Genomic DNA, 17,204 nt, shown 5'->3' with positions numbered 1-17,204 from the left:
TGTTAGCTTAATGTGGGAGGAAAGCCCGAAGTGATGCAGGTCTCAGACGTTTACCACTTCGGTGAAACCCGCGAGCACGGATATGGTGCTGACAAACCTAGAAACATAATCGAGGCGAACCGGGATTCGAACCCACAATCATAGGTTTCTGGCGTGCCTAAGGGAAGCAACTCTGCACAGCGTTGTAGACTGAAGATGCCATAAAAAGGGTGCCTCAATTATCAACCTGGAAAAAAACCCATCGACCCGCAAGGTTTATAATAAGCTGCACGACGACGAGAGACATTTTTTTGCCCCAGTATTCTATTATTCGAGAAAGAGTTCCCAGAACATGGTCGATAAGTTGAAAGCACAGTAGGTTTATTTCCAATTAATAGCAGTATTAAAGGGAAAGAAACCTTTAGGTGTGACTTTGATCTTTTAATCGTTTGTTTGTTGTTAAACGTGACGCTCAGCTGCATTCCAGCTATATGAGGGCAGCCTGGACCACACAATCCAGTGATTGCTATTGTGAAGAATGATCCACGCCTTCGATGTACGATGCCGCACAATCAACCGAGTCAACGCTTCTGACCACCCCATTAATGTGGACGTACCTTACGACCAGAATAGGGTGCTGGGGACCTATATACGGATCTTTGATGCTTTTTAACTCCGTACCCATTAAACAGATATCAAGCTATCCACTTCATCTTAACAAAAAACTGAAGAAAGAATAACTAAAAAGAATTTGTCCATTTTGTTATCTGCTGATTTTGTGTTTGTCTGTCCATTTTACAATGATCTTCGAAAGAAATCTATAAAAGATTATCTTATAGCAATGTCACCGATAAACGCCTTTGTAGTTATTCTATTGACAAAGAACGAATCTAATATATTAAATCTTTCTCTATATATTAAGCATGCATTAGCCAAAAGAAATGAATCTCAATGTGTAACATTTATGATTGTATTTACATGCGTTTATCTCTCTTGTATATTGGCCGGAGGCCTTTTGTACAATAGACTTCTTTTGAATTTGACATTTACATGTGGTTTGTTGTGTACTTAGAAGATTGCCGACTCTGTAAATTCATATATGCAGTCAATGTCATCATAATCATTATCAATCTGAATATAAACGGTACAAATTCAATCTACCCTTGATAAATGGTACGCACAGAAATGATCAAGAACCTTTTTTCCACTCTCAACCATTTAGAATTAAAGCCACTAAAAATCCTAAAACATCAGTGAAACAGGGTTGAGAACATTCTTAAACACTTATATTTACCTGTAGCCACTGGTTAATCATTAAGGTTTTACATTAATGAATTTTTCACAGACAAGCGATGTTAAGCAACATAAAGGTGACTTAGGATGAAAGCATGTGAAGCAAGACAGAACCGTGATTTTTGTTTTTTTATTTTTGTTTTTTGCTTTACGCCAGTCAGCAATATCCCAGCTTTATCACTTCTGCATTTAGATAATCAAGTCTAGTCCAGACAAACAAGTGAGTGATATTATGAGCAGCTTCCGCGTCATCAGGGTACGAAACATTCAATCAACCAAGTCACTGAGTCAGACCACCCAAGGCTCTTTGTCTTTGTTGTTTAACGCCGCACTCGGCAACATTCCAGCTTTCCAATGGGCAACATTCCAACTTTCCACGCAACATTCCAACTTTCCACTGGGCAACATTCCAACTTTCCACTGGGAAACATTCCAACTTTCCACGCAACATTCCAACTTTCCACTCAGCAATATTACAACTTTCCACTCAGCAACATTCCAACTTTCCACTGGGCAACATTCCAACTTTCCACTCGGCAACATTCCACTCGGCAACATTCCAACTTTCCTCTCGGCAACATTCCAACTTTCCACGCAACATTCCAACTTTCGACGCAACAATCCAACTTTCCACGCAACATTCCAGCTTTCCACTGGGCAACATTCCAACTTTCCACGCAACAATCCAACTTTCCACTGGGCAACATTCCAACTTTCCACTGGGCAACATTCCAACTTTCCACTGGGCAACATTCCAACTTTTAAATCAGCAACATTCCAACTTTCCACGCAACAATCCAACTTTCCACGCAACATTCCAACTTTCCAATGGGCAACATTCCAACTTTTCACTCGGCAACATTCCACTCGGCAACATTCCAACTTTCCTCTCGGCAACATTCCAACTTTCCACGCAACATTCCAACTTTCGACGCAACAATCCAACTTTCCACGCAACATTCCAACTTTCCACTGGGCAACATTCCAACTTTCCACGCAACAATCCAACTTTCCACTGGGCAACATTCCAACTTTCCACTGGGCAAAATTCCAACTTTCCACTGGGCAACATTCCAACTTTTAAATCAGCAACATTCCAACTTTCCACGCAACAATCCAACTTTCCACGCAACAATCCAACTTTCCACTCAGCAACATTCCAACTTCCACGCAACATTCCAACTTTCTACTCAACAATATCCCAGCTATATGACAACAGTTTGTAAATAATTGAGTGATTTAAGTCATGGGGTGCTGAAAATAAATTCTAACCCGAATCTTTACAGGTTTGCGCTATAGTCTGGTCTCATAACAAGCATGGCATACTAGCATGGGTGTATTCTAGGTAACCACGGTAACACAGCTAACTGAAAGTGTGTCGATTAAACCCATTCCATTTGCCAGCACAAAAGACATAGAAATGCACTTAAGCTGCAGTAATGAATTGCATGACAAGATGGTGATGATAAATGAATAGGGGGAGTATTTAAGGGTGGGGTGGGGCCAGGATAGACCTATGGGTAGGACTTCCTGGCGCCTCCCCACCCTACCCCTGATATGCCATCTTTATACTTTGATTTAACCGATTACAACAGATAAACAACAAAGACAACAAAGCCAGGGGTTAGGAGTCCCAAATTAGAAGCTGAATGAGTGCGTAAGTGAGTAGGATTTTACGTCTCTGTATGCAATAGTCCAGCAATATGAACAGCGAGGGACATGACACATTGGATTCACCATATGTTAGAATGAGCAGTAAGTATAGTGTTGGGAAATCAAAAATGCATAATTATTACCTGTCTAGAAAATTGCTATTGGAAGAAAAACATTATTTGATATCAGGTTTCAAGATATTTAAGATGCAGTGCTAAAACACGAAACATTGTTTATTTTCCTAAGTTAAACTTGAAAGAGAGAGCTACAATTTCAGACATAATTCTTATTTTCTTATACAATGTAACAGCATATTATTAAAATCGCGAAAAGCAAAAGACATCCGATATTTACTTCAAATGTTTATAAGATATATTGGTAGAATTCAAGTCAAACCGCAGTTTCTTTGTCATCTTGCAATGGTGACGGTTGTTTATATGTTGCTGACATTGTTAAAATCACATTTCAGTTTGAAATGAAATAATCCATTATCCATATAATTGTTTTTATAAAAATATGATGTTATGTAGGTCATTTAATGTTTTACCAATATTTAAGAATTGACTTTTATTTTGTGTGAGTTCATTGGAGTATGAACCTTCATAGAGTGAGTGTCCCATCAGTCATACGCCCATTTGCTTACTTACTTACTTACTTTGGAGATTTAGGTGAGGTGAAATTGGGTTTAACGTCGCATCCAAGATTATTGCACTTATATAGCGACGTGCATGCACGTGTATGTGTGTGTGTGGCTGCTTGTACTAGTCCGGACTGATACCGATTTATAGTGCTAGCTCACTGAGATACCATGCCGCAGTTTAACATGAATACCCCACTCAGACACAGTATACTGACTCCGAGCCGACCAGTCCTTGTTTTAGCCCCTTAATGCCCAGCGCCAGACAGGGTAACAACAAGTACAATCTTTTAACGTCTTTTTGTATGACGCGGCCAGGGATCGAACCCTGGACCTTCCGCTCTCCGGGCGGACGCTCTACCACAAGACCACGGAGGCGGTACTTTGGAGATTTAACGTGCGCTTTCCGACTGATGCGTATTGGGCACACGGCCCGGCTAGGCCATTTAATGTGTTTCCGAAAGGGGCGAAAGTGATGTGTGCAACCCAAGAAGGGGCTTTAGGGGTTGCTTATATAGAATTTGGGAATTTTGAGATTTGGAATAGATGCCAGGTGGTTTGTAATGCGGTTCGATGTGTTAGGTAGTGTGTGCAGTAGATGAGTGCGTGGGGTTTCCGGTTGTTTGCAGTGTGGGCAGTTACCTGTAGTGTGTGTGGTTTTTTTTTAGGTGGTTATTTAGGTTGGTGTGTCCTGTTTGGAGTTTAGTGATTACTCTGTCGATTTTTTTGATGGATGGAGAATTTTTGATTTGGTTAGTGGTTTGCTGAGCACTTTTTTTATTTGGCTATTTGAGTTTAGATATAGGTTATGCCATTTGTTTGGTGATTTTTTGCTTGTTTACACTTTTAATTTCTGATTTTGAGATGGGTAAGTTTAAGCTTATTTCTGGGATTTTGAGGGATAGTTTAGCTGCTTTATCGGCGTTTTCATTACCGTATATTCCTGCGTGGGCAGGTATCCACAAGAAGGTTATTTGTTAGGTCGTTGGAGCTTTTAAGTATTTGATTTATTAATTTAGGTCGTTTTTTTTTTATTTTTGTTTTGGAGGGCTTGCAGTCCACTTAGGGAGTCGGTAAGTATTAGGATTTTTTTGTGTGTTTTTTGGATTCTTGATTATGGAGGGCTGAGGCCATGCCCATTAGTTCTGCCGTGAATATTGATTGGTTGTTTGGGAGTCGGAAGGATTGTGTGGTTTTAGTTGGTTGTGTGGTATGGACTCCGAAACCTGTGTGTTTGGAGGTCGGATCTGAGGATCCGTCCGTGTAAATGTGACACCAATTTGGCCAATTTTCGTGTATGTATGCTAGTGTGGTGGTTTTAGCTATGTTTGGGTCGGTTTGTTTATTTATTTGGCTAGCTAGTGTTGTGTCTATTTTGGGTATTTTAAGTTTAGGGGTGAAGATATTTGATTGTTTGCAGTTTTGTTTAAGATTTTTAATTTGGTGTTCATTTAGGTAGTTTGTTATTCTTTGGGATATTGGGGTAAGTAAGGGGTGTTTACGAGCTAGGGCTTGGTTTTTGGGGCTGATATTTTGGTTTATTTGGTTTTGGATGAGAGGGTTTGATTGGGACGCGGCCCAGAAATTTAAGCTTAGCTGTTCCCTGCGTAGACTTAGTGGCATTTCTACTGTTAAGGCCTGAAGTGAGGTGTAGGAGGTGCCATGTTGGGTGCGTGTAATAAGTTTGAGAGCCTGATATTGTACTGAGTCAAGTTTTTTAGATAGAGAGTTGTTTAGGGTGTTGTATATGGCGCAGCCGTAGTCTAGTTTTGATCTAATTAGTGATATGTAGAGAGAGAGGTGGGTATCTTTGGAGGCTCCCCAGTTAGAACCAGTTAGGCATCTTAGGGTGTTTAGGTCTTTACTGCATTTAGTTGTTAGGTTTTGGATGTGAGCATCCCAGGTGAGATGTTCATCGAAAATTTGTCATACTCCCAATAGTTATACAGCAAATGAGGGATTAGTTAAAACAAAAATAGGCATATACCCTTTTGTCAAAATGGATTAGTCCACTAATTAGAAAGCTTTGGATTAGTTTAAATAAATACCTATGATGTTTTAGGAACAAGTACAGGATTCATTTCAAACTATTTACTGTTCTTTACTGAGTTAAATTGAGTTTACTCAATTTAGTGAAAAAACACAAGCTAGTACATAAAAGTGTCTTGTTATCATGGCAGGATTGATTGAATCCTGAGTTAAATTGAACTTACTCAATTTAGTGAAAAAAACACAAGCTAGTACATACAAGTGTCTTGTTATCATGGCAGGATTGATTGAAGTGGAATATGTTACTTCTAGGCGAGGTACACAGCAGGTACTGTTTCAAGGTCACCTTCACAACAAGAACTCTACAAAGGAACACTGTATTCACTGGAAGTGGGTCGTGAAAACTTGCCGTGGTAGCATTACAACAGTTGGAAACTATGTCAGGAGCACCACTCTTTATAACCACGGCCCACAAGAACCTGACACAGCTAGATTTGTCAGTAACACGAGGAAGAGGGCCAGAGAAGAGATCACCCCGATGCCAACCCTGTACCAGGAAGCAGTTGCCCAACATGATCCTGAAATAGTACCAAGAAGATCCTGAGGTCAGACGCTGGGTCAGAAAAGCATCATCCCTGGCTCTGTTACCGGAAGCTGACGTCCAAGATGCCTGGGTCGACGCCATGGACGATACGCCAGAAATGGACAACGCTCAGAGATTTAATGATTATATTTTAACAACTTGGGTTGATGATGATGCTAGATTCCCTATCCCTCTATGGAATCACCACCGAAACATTGGACCTCGCACGAACAATAATCTGGAAGGCTTCCACTACCGACTGAACAAGTCTCTGCCGCATCATCATCCAAACATTTATCGTTTTGTTGAACTGATCAAGCAGATTGAGAAGTCTGAATCTGCCAAGATGCGTCAAATTGACTTTGGTGCTGCTCCCCAGGGTAGAAAGCGAGTGTATCGCGAGAAGGAAAACCGACTCATCAGATTGTGGGACCAACTCCAAGTAGGTCAGAAAAACTGGATGCTGCTGGTTATCTGTATCCAACTGACCACAACTCCAAACTCAAAATGTTAATATGTGATCCTGCGTTAATGATCATTTAACTAACAGTGATTACTTAATGTGATTAATTATATATATATGTCATATAAGATTATAGGTCATTGATGATATATATATCATCATCAATGACCTATAATCTTATATGACATATATACATAAATAATCACATTAAGTAATCACTGAGGACTGAGGAGTATTAAAAGATTATTAAAAGTTGTAATTTTGTGTTTCTTGTATCATTCCCTTTTAATTGTGGGTATTACAAAGGTAGTTGTTGGTGCAGTCAACCGTACCATATGTTGTTTTAACCCGTATGACTAATGGGTCGTATGACTAATGGGAGGACACCAAACTGTATGAATGTCGACTGCTTCGACCGTTTCGCTTTCATGTAACCGATCTTACGTCCAATGAAAAAGACGTATATTGTCTAAACTACAAATTAAAAATTAATAATTTGGCTGTAACATTATATCCTGAACCGCAAAAGAAACGTCACCATGGATAGATATATGAGAAACCTTATTTGTCCAAAAACTGTCAACATACTTTGAGACATATTAAAAAGATGAAGCTTGGCAAAACTGATCATCAATTTTTGCAATTGAAGTGTCAAATGTTTTTAAAGTGAAACACAACACTAGTCTCTGAGACAATGTAGTGTAACGTCGATAAATGGAATGGATGAAGCTGTTGATGAAGGCCATAGGTAATCGATCCCACACTCTGAGTGTCAGGTAGGTATTTGTACAGATATACAGGACATTGATGCTGTAAACCATTGTGCGTGGGTATATGGTATGAAAGCAAGGGAGGGATATGTACATGGACTGTTGTGTGTGGGTATATGGTATGAAAGTAAGGGAGGCATCTGTGCATGAACTGTTGTGTGTGGGTATATGGTATGAAAGTAAGGGAGGCATCTGTACCTTTACTGTTGTGTGTGGGTATATGGTATGAAAGTAAGGGAGGCATCTGTACATGAACTGTTGTGTGTGGGTATATGGCATGAAAGTAAGGGAGGCATCTGTACATGAACTGTTGTGTGTGGGTATATGGTATGAAAGTAAGGGATGCATATGCACATGAACTGTTGTGTGTGGGTATATGGTATGAAAGTAAGGGAGGCATCTGTACATGAACTGTTGTGTGTGGGTATATGGCATGAAAGTAAGGGAGGCATCTGTACATGAACTGTTATGTGTGCGTATATGGTATGAAAGTAAGGGAGGCATCTGTACCTTTACTGTTGTGTGTGGGTATATGGTATGAAAGTAAGGGAGGCATATGTACATGAACTGTTGTGTGTGGGTATATGGCATGAAAGTAAGGGAGGCATATGCACATGAACTGTTGTGTGTGGGTATATGGTATGAAAGCAAGAGAGGCATCGGTACATGAACTGTTGTATGTGGGTATATGGTATGAAAGTAAGGGAGGCAACCCTACATGAACTGTTGTGTGTGGGTATATGGCATGAAAGTAAGGGAGGCATATGCACATGAACTGTTGTGAGTGGGTATATGGTATGAAAGCAAGAGAGGCATCGGTACATGAACTGTTGTGTGTGGGTATATGGTATGAAAGTAAGGGAGGCATCTGTACATGAACTGTTGTGTGTGGGTATATGGTATGAAAGTAAGGGAGGCATCTGTACATGAACTGTTGTGTGTGGGTATATGGTATGAAAGTAAGGGAGGCATCTGTACATGAACTGTTGTGTGTGGGTATATGGTATGAAAGTAAGGGAGGCATCTGTACATGAACTGTTGTGTGTGGGTATATGGTATGAAAGTAAGGGAGGCATCTGTACATGAACTGTTGTGTGTGGGTATATGGTATGAAAGTAAGAGAGGCATATGTACATGAACTGTTGTGTGTGGGTATATGGTATGAAAGTAAGGGAGGCATCTGTACATGAACTGTTGTGTGTGGGTATATGGTATGAAAGTAAGGGAGGCATCTGTACCTTTACTGTTGTGTGTGGGTATATGGTATAATAGTAAGGGAGGCATATGCACATGTGTTGTGTGTGGGTATATGGTATGAAAGTAATGGCGTTATTTCGTACAGATATCCAGGACAGTGATACTCTAAACTCTTGTGTGTGGGTGTATGTTATGAAAGTAAGGGAGGCATCTGTACATTATTTCTGTTACTCTCAATGCGGGCTCTTCTTTGCATGACATTACTGTGTCTACTTTTGCGTCTATGTTGCTGCTCGAATACAGGAGGAACTCAACACAGTTTCCAAAGACACTGAACCACAAAAGGGTAACAAACAAAATCATCAAAAGAAATACTGGTTTCGAAATAAAATAAAATGAAACAAAAAAAAGACTTATCCTGGATAAAGCTTTGCTTGAAAGTACGTTCCTCGGGACAACCAATGATATTGCCGTGATATTCCTGGAATATTGCTATAGGCGGCGTAAAATCATACTCACTCACTCGAAGAACCATGGATAGAGGATTACAATGATAGTGTACACGAAACAATTTGGTTGTGTTTCATTACATCTGTTTGCCTGAAAAATGTAATTAAAAAGTCCACATCTAATACGGCGCCAGGGTCTGATGGTATGCGAAATCGGTATTGGAAACTGTTTCCTTGTATCTAAACACCATTACTGTTGTAATTCTCTTGTGGATACAGGAGATGTTCCGCCTTGGTTGCGTAAAGGTCGAACAATACCTCTCCCAAAGAAAGGCGATTTGACTGATCCCCAAAACTTCCGCCCTATTACTTGCCTCAATACATAAAACAAAATATTTATAGGGTGTCTTACAGATCTTGTGGCATCATTATGCGCTTCCTTTGACATTACATTCATGGAGCAGAAAGGAATGTTGGGGTTGTAAGGATCTAACTCTGGTTCAAAATATTATCTTTGAAGAGGCTAAAACTTACCACCGTAACCTCTCAATGTGCTGGATAGACTACAGAGAGGCTTATGATTCTGTACCTCACGAGTGGAAGTCACTGGAATGCATTGACAAACCCGAGCGACTACTTGCTTTACCCAAGTCTTTAATGAATTGCTTGTCAACTCAACTTGAGATGTATATGCATGGGCAGATGATTACTTCGGAACCAATTTCTAATAGAGAGGAATATTCTTTTTGTACTTACCGAGTGAACAGATTCTCATTTCGAACAAAGTCACATGCCTGAGAAGACCCCACATGTTACAAGTTCTCCGGTGTGGGGTAGGACTGAAGCCCTAGAAACGCTCAGGTCGTAGAAAGTAGACACCGTTTATGGATAGTGTTCAAGCTGCTTGACATGATGATATCCATAAGATGTGTCTACTATATATTTGATAAATTCAGATTCTACATTAATAGTTCGTAAATACATAGCTACAGCGTACACTTCCCTATTTCATTCATGTAACATATGCATTATATATAGGATATTTATTATATGAGTGTTCATGTCCTGCTATGTTTACGACACGAGTGTCTAGGTTTTGGAACTTTCCATAGCGAGAGCAAGGTGTTTTATTCTTTAAAATAACATTCAGACTCATAGTTCTAAATACCAAAATATCTGGTTTTGTAAGTGTAGCTGGAAAAATCCCTCATACCTGAAGCTTAAGTTAAACGTCTTCGCAAAATTCCCTCGTTTTGATTTTGACAGAATCGACTTAACACAACTGTACCTGACATGCATCATAAAATGGATAGTTTAATGGACTTCACACAACTGTATCTGGCATGCATCATAAAATGAATAGTTTAATGGGCTTCGTACAACTGTATCTGACATGCATCATAAAATCGATAGTTTAATGGGCTTTACAAAACTGTACCTGGCATGCATCATAAAATGTGTAGTTAAATGGACTTCACACAACTGTATATGACATGCATCATAAAATGGATAGTTTAATAGACCTCACACAACTGTACCTGCCATGCATCATAAAATAGGTAGTTTTATCGACTTAACACAACTGTACTTTGCATGCATCATAAAATGGATAGTTTAATGGACTTCACACAACTGTATCTGGCATGCATCATAAAATGAATAGTTTAATGGGCTTCGTACAACTGTATCTGACATGCATCATAAAATGGATAGTTTAATAGACCTCACACAACTGTATCTGACATGCATCATAAAATCGATAGTTTAATGGACATCAAACAACTGTACCTGGCATGCATCGCACAATGGATAGTTTAATCGACTTAACACAACTGTATCTGACATGCATAATAAAATGGGTAGTTTAATCGACTTAACACAACTGTACCTGGCATATATAATAAATTGGGTAGTTTAATCGACTTAACACAACTGTATCTGACATGCATAATAAAATGGATAGTTTAATCGACATTACACACAACTGTACCTGGCATTCATAGCATGCGATAATCCGATCCGATTACTGATAGAAAAATAAGAAAATATGTTCAACGACAAATAGCAAGAACTGTTGTATTTGGAAACAGTGGATGTTTTGACATGCCTCTTTTGAAGTTCACGAACTGGTCATGTGGATTAAAACTAATAGAATAAGGAAGTTCCCTGACTTGCTAGATGGAGTGAGCCTCTGTTCACGCTGTTGTCGGGAGTTTGTTGAGCGGCATACAGGAATGATTCCAAGAGTAAATACAACATTTGAACATTTGCGCGGATATTTCCATTTGTTAGATCTAATCCCCTATTATTCCATATTTTCATTCATTCATTGATACGTTAGTTAAGTTGCCAAGGCAACGGTACTTTTGGTACATAGATAAATACAATTATCATGCCTCTCTGTCAGAATGGTGATATCTTATTGGTCCACGTGATCTCGATAAAATACTATGTAACCCGCTTTGGAGGGTAATAGTTGTTTCAGTGGGGTGATTAATCTCTTATACCCCTCCACGAGTAAGTCAGGCTGCACGTGGATTTCTCAGAGGCAGAATAAATCCCTAAACCCCGCTGCGAACAATCGAACATCTGTTTTTATCAATTTTGATTTTGTGTTAATTCTTTTACAATGTCACATTAAACATGTCGGTGAGATAAATTCGTTGTAGCAGGATCACTCGGGGTAGTTTTATGCTCCATCGTTAGGCTTTATGCCACTCGTATAAAACCTAACACGGGACGCATAACACCCCATATACCCCTCGTGATCCTGCTACATCTTACAATATATACATTCTCTCGCTAGACACACTGAAATTACAAGGTCAAGCCCTTGGTTTCCGACAATAAAAGTATTCTCAATATAGCAGATTCTCTCTGAGCTTTTAGTTTATCAATCAACTTAGATCAAGGCACGCGCCTTTAGCTCTTTTTGACCGCAGGCCCCAGGAATCTCTATAAATATCAGGATAACGATAGACTCTCAGCGACATTAATCACATTTCTGAAACATCTCTTAGCACCACCTTGGTCGCAGGAAGAGTGTGGACGTTTGGATCAGAGGAGAGACCGAGAGGTTCACGTCAGTTAATCAGCTGGTCATTTAATCATCTTAACCGGAAAGCAATTTTATTGAGAACCCATTGACCGTCCGGCTCAATTTGCTCAAACAGGTTTATTATGTGCTTTACGGTTTCGAAAGCAGCAATCGCGAAGACACACAACGAAGAGTTGCCAGAGGCCGTCTTTCTCATAGTGCCTTTACGATGACGCCAAATGTGTTTAAAATAAAATTTCAAGCACGGACAATGTTTTAAAAGATTGTGCCTGGGTATTTTAAAACAGAACACCCCTTGTGATACACCTCGAGATGTGAAGTCGAAGGCTGCAACGACGACGACCATATATGGATGATGTCTGGATTGACGGGCCCACTATCAGCTGTGACCTGACTTGTTGACTGACCTAATATCCCGGGGATCGATACTTAACTTGACCCGCAGATGTGTCTTATCCAGGTTTGTTTGTTTGTTTGTTGTTTAACGCCGCAATCAGCAATATTCCAGCTATATGACGGCGGTCTGTAAATAATCGAGTCTGGACCAGACAACCCAGTGATTGATATCATGAGCATCGATCCACGCAGTTGGGATCGATTACAAGCATCAACCAAATCAGCGAGCCTGACCACCCGATCCCGTTAGTCGCCTCTTACAACAAGCATAGTCGCCTTTTATGGCAAGCATGGGTTGCTGAAGACCTATTCTACCCCGGATCTTCACGGGTCGTCTTGTTCAGGAATACACCAACTACTCCTTGATTTAGTTGCAATGGATCTGAACATATACTAAGCCCATTCGGCTCCTGTGGAACTCAAAGTGTGTGATATTGTGCTGTACATGTGCGAGCTCTAGAACGGTTAATGGGTTGTCGTCGGCTTGTTTGCTATCTTTTAACACACACCCATCGTTTATAGTCTTATCGTATGGCTTCAGACTACTCTATGTGGCTTCTCGCATTAGTTCAAATGTGGTATGATTAATTGGTGTTCAACTATTTCTGGTCTCCAATATTTAGTTTGTACTTTTAAAAGCGGAGGGTTGGTCGAGGTCATACAGCCTGTTGAAACCACTATTGTGATTAAATAACGTGTATGATGGACGACCGTCATCCCATCTCGCGCCACCTCAAGTCGAACAACAACTCTCAGAACTGGTCCTCAGAACAACTTTCTGAACAGACGAAAAGCAGAATCGAATGATAATATGTGACCTCGTTGATAGTGTGTGATAAATAGCGGGTTATTGTTCATACGGCAGATCTGCTGGTTGGGCTGACCTGCGTCCACAGACATCCAGAAACCTGTGATAGTGGGTTCGAATCCTAGGTTTATCCTCATTGCGTTCCAAGATTTGAAGCACCATACCCTGCACTGAAGCGGTAAACGTATGAATCCAACCACATTTCAGGCTTTCCTCCCGTAGTAAGTTGACACCCTGTGATATAATTGGAATACTGTGTATCTGTTTGACTGGCGACCACGTTACCCCCCTGTACTTGTTTGACTGGCGATCACGCTACCACTTGTACCTGTTTGAATGGCGATCACGTTACCCCTGTACCTGTTTGACAGGCGATCACGTTACCACCTGTATCTATTTGACTGGCTATCACATTACCACTTGTACCTGTTTGAATGGCGATCACGTTACCCCTGTAGCTGTTTGACAGGCGATCACGTTACCACTGTACCTGTTTGACAGGCGATCACGTTACCACCTGTACTTGTTTGACAGGCGATCACGTTACCACCTGTATCTGTTTGACTGGCTATCACGTTACCTCCTGTACCTGTTCGACTGGCGATCACGTTACCACTGTACCTGTTTGACAGGCGATCACGTTACCACCTGTACTTGTTTGACAGGCGATCACGTTACCACCTGTATCTGTTTGACTGGCGATCACGTTACCACTGTACCTGTTTGACAGGCGATCACGTTACCACCTGTATCTGTTTGACTGGCGATCACGTTACCACCTGCACCTGTTCGACTGGCGATCTAGTTACCTCCTGTACTTGTTTGACAGGCGATCACGTTACCTCTGTACCTGTTTGACTGGCGATCACATTACCACTGTACCTGTTTGACAGGCGATCACGTTACCACCTGTACTTGTTTGACTGGCTATCACGTTACCCCCCTGTACCTGTTCGACTGGCGATCTAGTTACCTCCTGTACTTGTTTGACTGGCGACCACGTTACCCCCTGCACTTGTTTGACTGGCGATCACGTTACCACCTGTACCTGTTTGACTGGCGATCACGTTACCTCTGTACCTGTTTGACTGGCGATTACATTACCACTGTACCTGTTTGACAGGCGATCACGTTACCACCTGTACTTGTTTGACTGGCGACCACGTTACCCCCCTGCACTTGTTTGACTGGCGATCACGTTACCTCTGTACCTGTTTGACTGGCGATCACGTAACCACCTGTACTTGTTTGACTGGCGATCACGTTACCCCCACTACCTGTTCGACTGTTTGTTTAAGAGAAACTTAAGCTCAGTGGAATTTATCTAGACAACTACAAAATATCACAAAACAAACACACAAAAAACATCACTTATATCTACCGTGTGTCAAATATAGCGTCATTTATATATTTCTATTCGCCATACCCATCTTTCTTGTTTTGCAGAGTTAGGAATATGTTGAGCTGGTCAGTAGATATTTAATAAACCCAGATCTGCAAGCATAAAACATTATTCTGAATCAGTATACTCCGGTAAACAGTCATGGTTTCCGTGCAAAAGTCACCATTCTTGGCGTTACGTCCCAATCTGTCCTCAATTACCGTGTGTAGTATGTCTCGATTCTATTACGACAAATACGTTGGTTTATATATACTACCATACAAGGGGCGGTGGGAAGCCTAGTGGTTAAAGTGTTCGCTCGTCACGCCGAAGGCACGGGTTCGATTCCCCGCTTGGATACAACGTGAGAGGCCCATTTCTGGTGTACCCCGTCCTGATATTGCTGGAATATTGCTTGAAGCGGCGTAGAGCCTTACTCACTCACTCACTGCTACCATACAAACGTTTGTAAGGTGACATTGTACAGTCTTGGGGTAACCAACTCACCTCCCACTAAATGTCTCTCGCACTAGAATGAATGGCTGTTCTTGAGTTGTAGTGTCACAGAGACGGATCCAATGCGAAGGAAAGGGTTCAGCGTATTTATCAGTACAGTAATGAGATATAATACGTGGATAATGAAGAATGATCCTGAACATGCTCGATCTCCTGGCGGTTAATCGTCATTATACTGTTATCTTTGTACGTTAATTCTATCTCATCGGTTTCGTCATTATATTGTTATCTTTGTACGTTAATCCTATCTCATCGGTTGCGTCGTCATATTGTTATCTTTGTACGTTAATCCTATCTCATCGGTTTCGTCATTATAATGTTATCTTTGTACGTTAATCCTATCTCATCGACTTCGTCATTATATTGTTATCTTTGTACGTTAATCCTATCGCATTGGCTTGTCATTATACACTCTTCGGAAAAGGAAACGCACAGGTAGTATGTTGTTCATTGAACATGACTACACAAAAAATCCGGTATATAAATTGGATACATGTCATTGGCAAATGTTGGTGGCCTAAAATTCGACGAATGGTGCGTCAAAACGCAGCCATTGTCGATTTGCAATGTCTGAAACGGCATTGTGTTCACACTTGTTGAAAAATGTCATGTAGGAAAACAGTCAAGCAACATGCACGTGCAGGTTATGGCATTCGTAGCTCGTGGTAGTGGCTATAAAGAGGCAAGCATAAGCCAATAATTTGTCATTCAATTGTCAACATTTTTCACGAAAATGCCGAGACTCAGCGCTGCCGATCGGAACATCGTCATAGGACGGATCCAAAGAGGGGAATCGCAGTCTTCTGTTTCACGCCACTTCAACGTCCACCACAGCACCATTTGCCGCCTTTGGACCGATACACACAATTCAATTCCACTGTAGGCCGTCCGTGAACCGGCCGACCAAGAGTTACCACCCTTGCACAGGATCGCTACATTCGACTGTTCCACCTTCGTCATCGCAATGTCACAGCTACGGAGACTGCAGGACGCATCCCTGGTTTGAGGAGTATATCGGACCAGACTGTCAGGTACCATCTTCGCGAGGCTGGAATCCGACCCAGAAGACCAGTTATCGTCCCTGTTTTGCAACAGATCCATCGACAGCGATGCTTGCGCTGGTGCTAACCTTGCAGCCTTGGAATTTGAGAAACTGGAGACGAGTGTGGTTTAGCGATGAATCACGATATCTCCTATCTACCGGCGAGACGGAAGACAACGTGTTTAACGTCGTCGAAATGAGCATTTTGCCCCACATTATGTACGTGATTTCGACAAATTCGGTCGGTGGCGGTAGTGTCATGGTGTGTGTAGGGGGGTAAATCCTACACCATCTGAGATCTGACTTGGTTGTGATTCAGGGAAATTTGACAGCAAATCGCAACATCAATTACATGAATCAAATTCTTCAACCTCATCTTCTTCCAATCATTGACCTGGCAGAGGGAGCTGTTTCAACTGGACAATGCTCCACCGCACACAGCTCGTGTCACGGCTGACTACGTTCATAATGCTAACATCAACGTCATGCACTGATCATCGAGATCTCCATATCTCAACCCAATCGAACACCTCTGGGACGAACTCGATCGGCGGAACACGTCAGAACAGGCCATAGACACTCCCACAACTGACCAACGCGTTACAAGCAGAATGGCGCAGAATTCCACAGGACAGAATTCGTACACTTATCCAGTCAGTGCCGAGGAGATGCAGAGCGGTGATTGCTGCCCAGGGCGGTCACACAAGATACAGAGTTAAGCGCTACCTTGTGGACTTCTGTGACATGACAATGAACAGTTTTCAATACCTTTGTACTATGACAACATGTGACTATCGAGCTCCAAAATTTCATATTTGTATCTATGGTATCAAATTAAATATATCGGCTTTATTAGGTACACTATATTTACTAAAAATCTACCTGTGCGTTTCTATTTTTGAAGAGTGTATTTTCATCTTCGTACATTAATCCTATTTCATCGGCTTTGTCATTATATTGTTATCTTTGTACATTCATCCCACCTTGTGC

At 41.2% G+C, this 17,204-nt stretch overlaps 1 protein-coding gene across 1 annotated transcript; it reads left to right on the top strand.

Annotated features, from left to right (window-relative positions):
- The first annotated feature begins 5,825 nt into the window (after positions 1–5,825).
- LOC139452009 (uncharacterized) lies at positions 5,826–16,178 on the top strand. The gene is made up of 3 exons (XM_071233287.1): positions 5,826–6,022; positions 6,279–6,576; positions 16,056–16,178. Exons 1-3 carry the CDS (start codon positions 5,826–5,828, stop codon positions 16,176–16,178), a joined length of 618 nt encoding a protein of 205 aa, XP_071089388.1.
- Positions 16,179–17,204: the final 1,026 nt, after the last annotated feature.

Source organism: Haliotis cracherodii, unplaced genomic scaffold (assembly GCF_022045235.1).
Source record: "Haliotis cracherodii isolate W230 unplaced genomic scaffold, xgHalCrac1.p SCAF_9, whole genome shotgun sequence".
Taxonomy (NCBI): domain Eukaryota; kingdom Metazoa; phylum Mollusca; class Gastropoda; order Lepetellida; family Haliotidae; genus Haliotis; species Haliotis cracherodii.
Note: the sequence above shows the minus strand (reverse complement) of the source record. Positions and strands in the feature narration are given on the sequence as shown.

Bases quoted from the DNA above. Each gene is read 5' to 3' on its own strand.
- LOC139452009 (XM_071233287.1), top strand. From the start codon at position 5,826: ATGGCAGGATTGATTGAAGTGGAATATGTTACTTCTAGGCGAGGTACA. The intron at 6,023-6,278 runs ACAAGAACCTGA...GAGATTTAATGA, and splicing joins ACTCTTTATAACCACGGCCC to TTATATTTTAACAACTTGGG. The intron at 6,577-16,055 runs GTAGGTCAGAAA...ATTCCACTGTAG, and splicing joins GATTGTGGGACCAACTCCAA to GCCGTCCGTGAACCGGCCGA.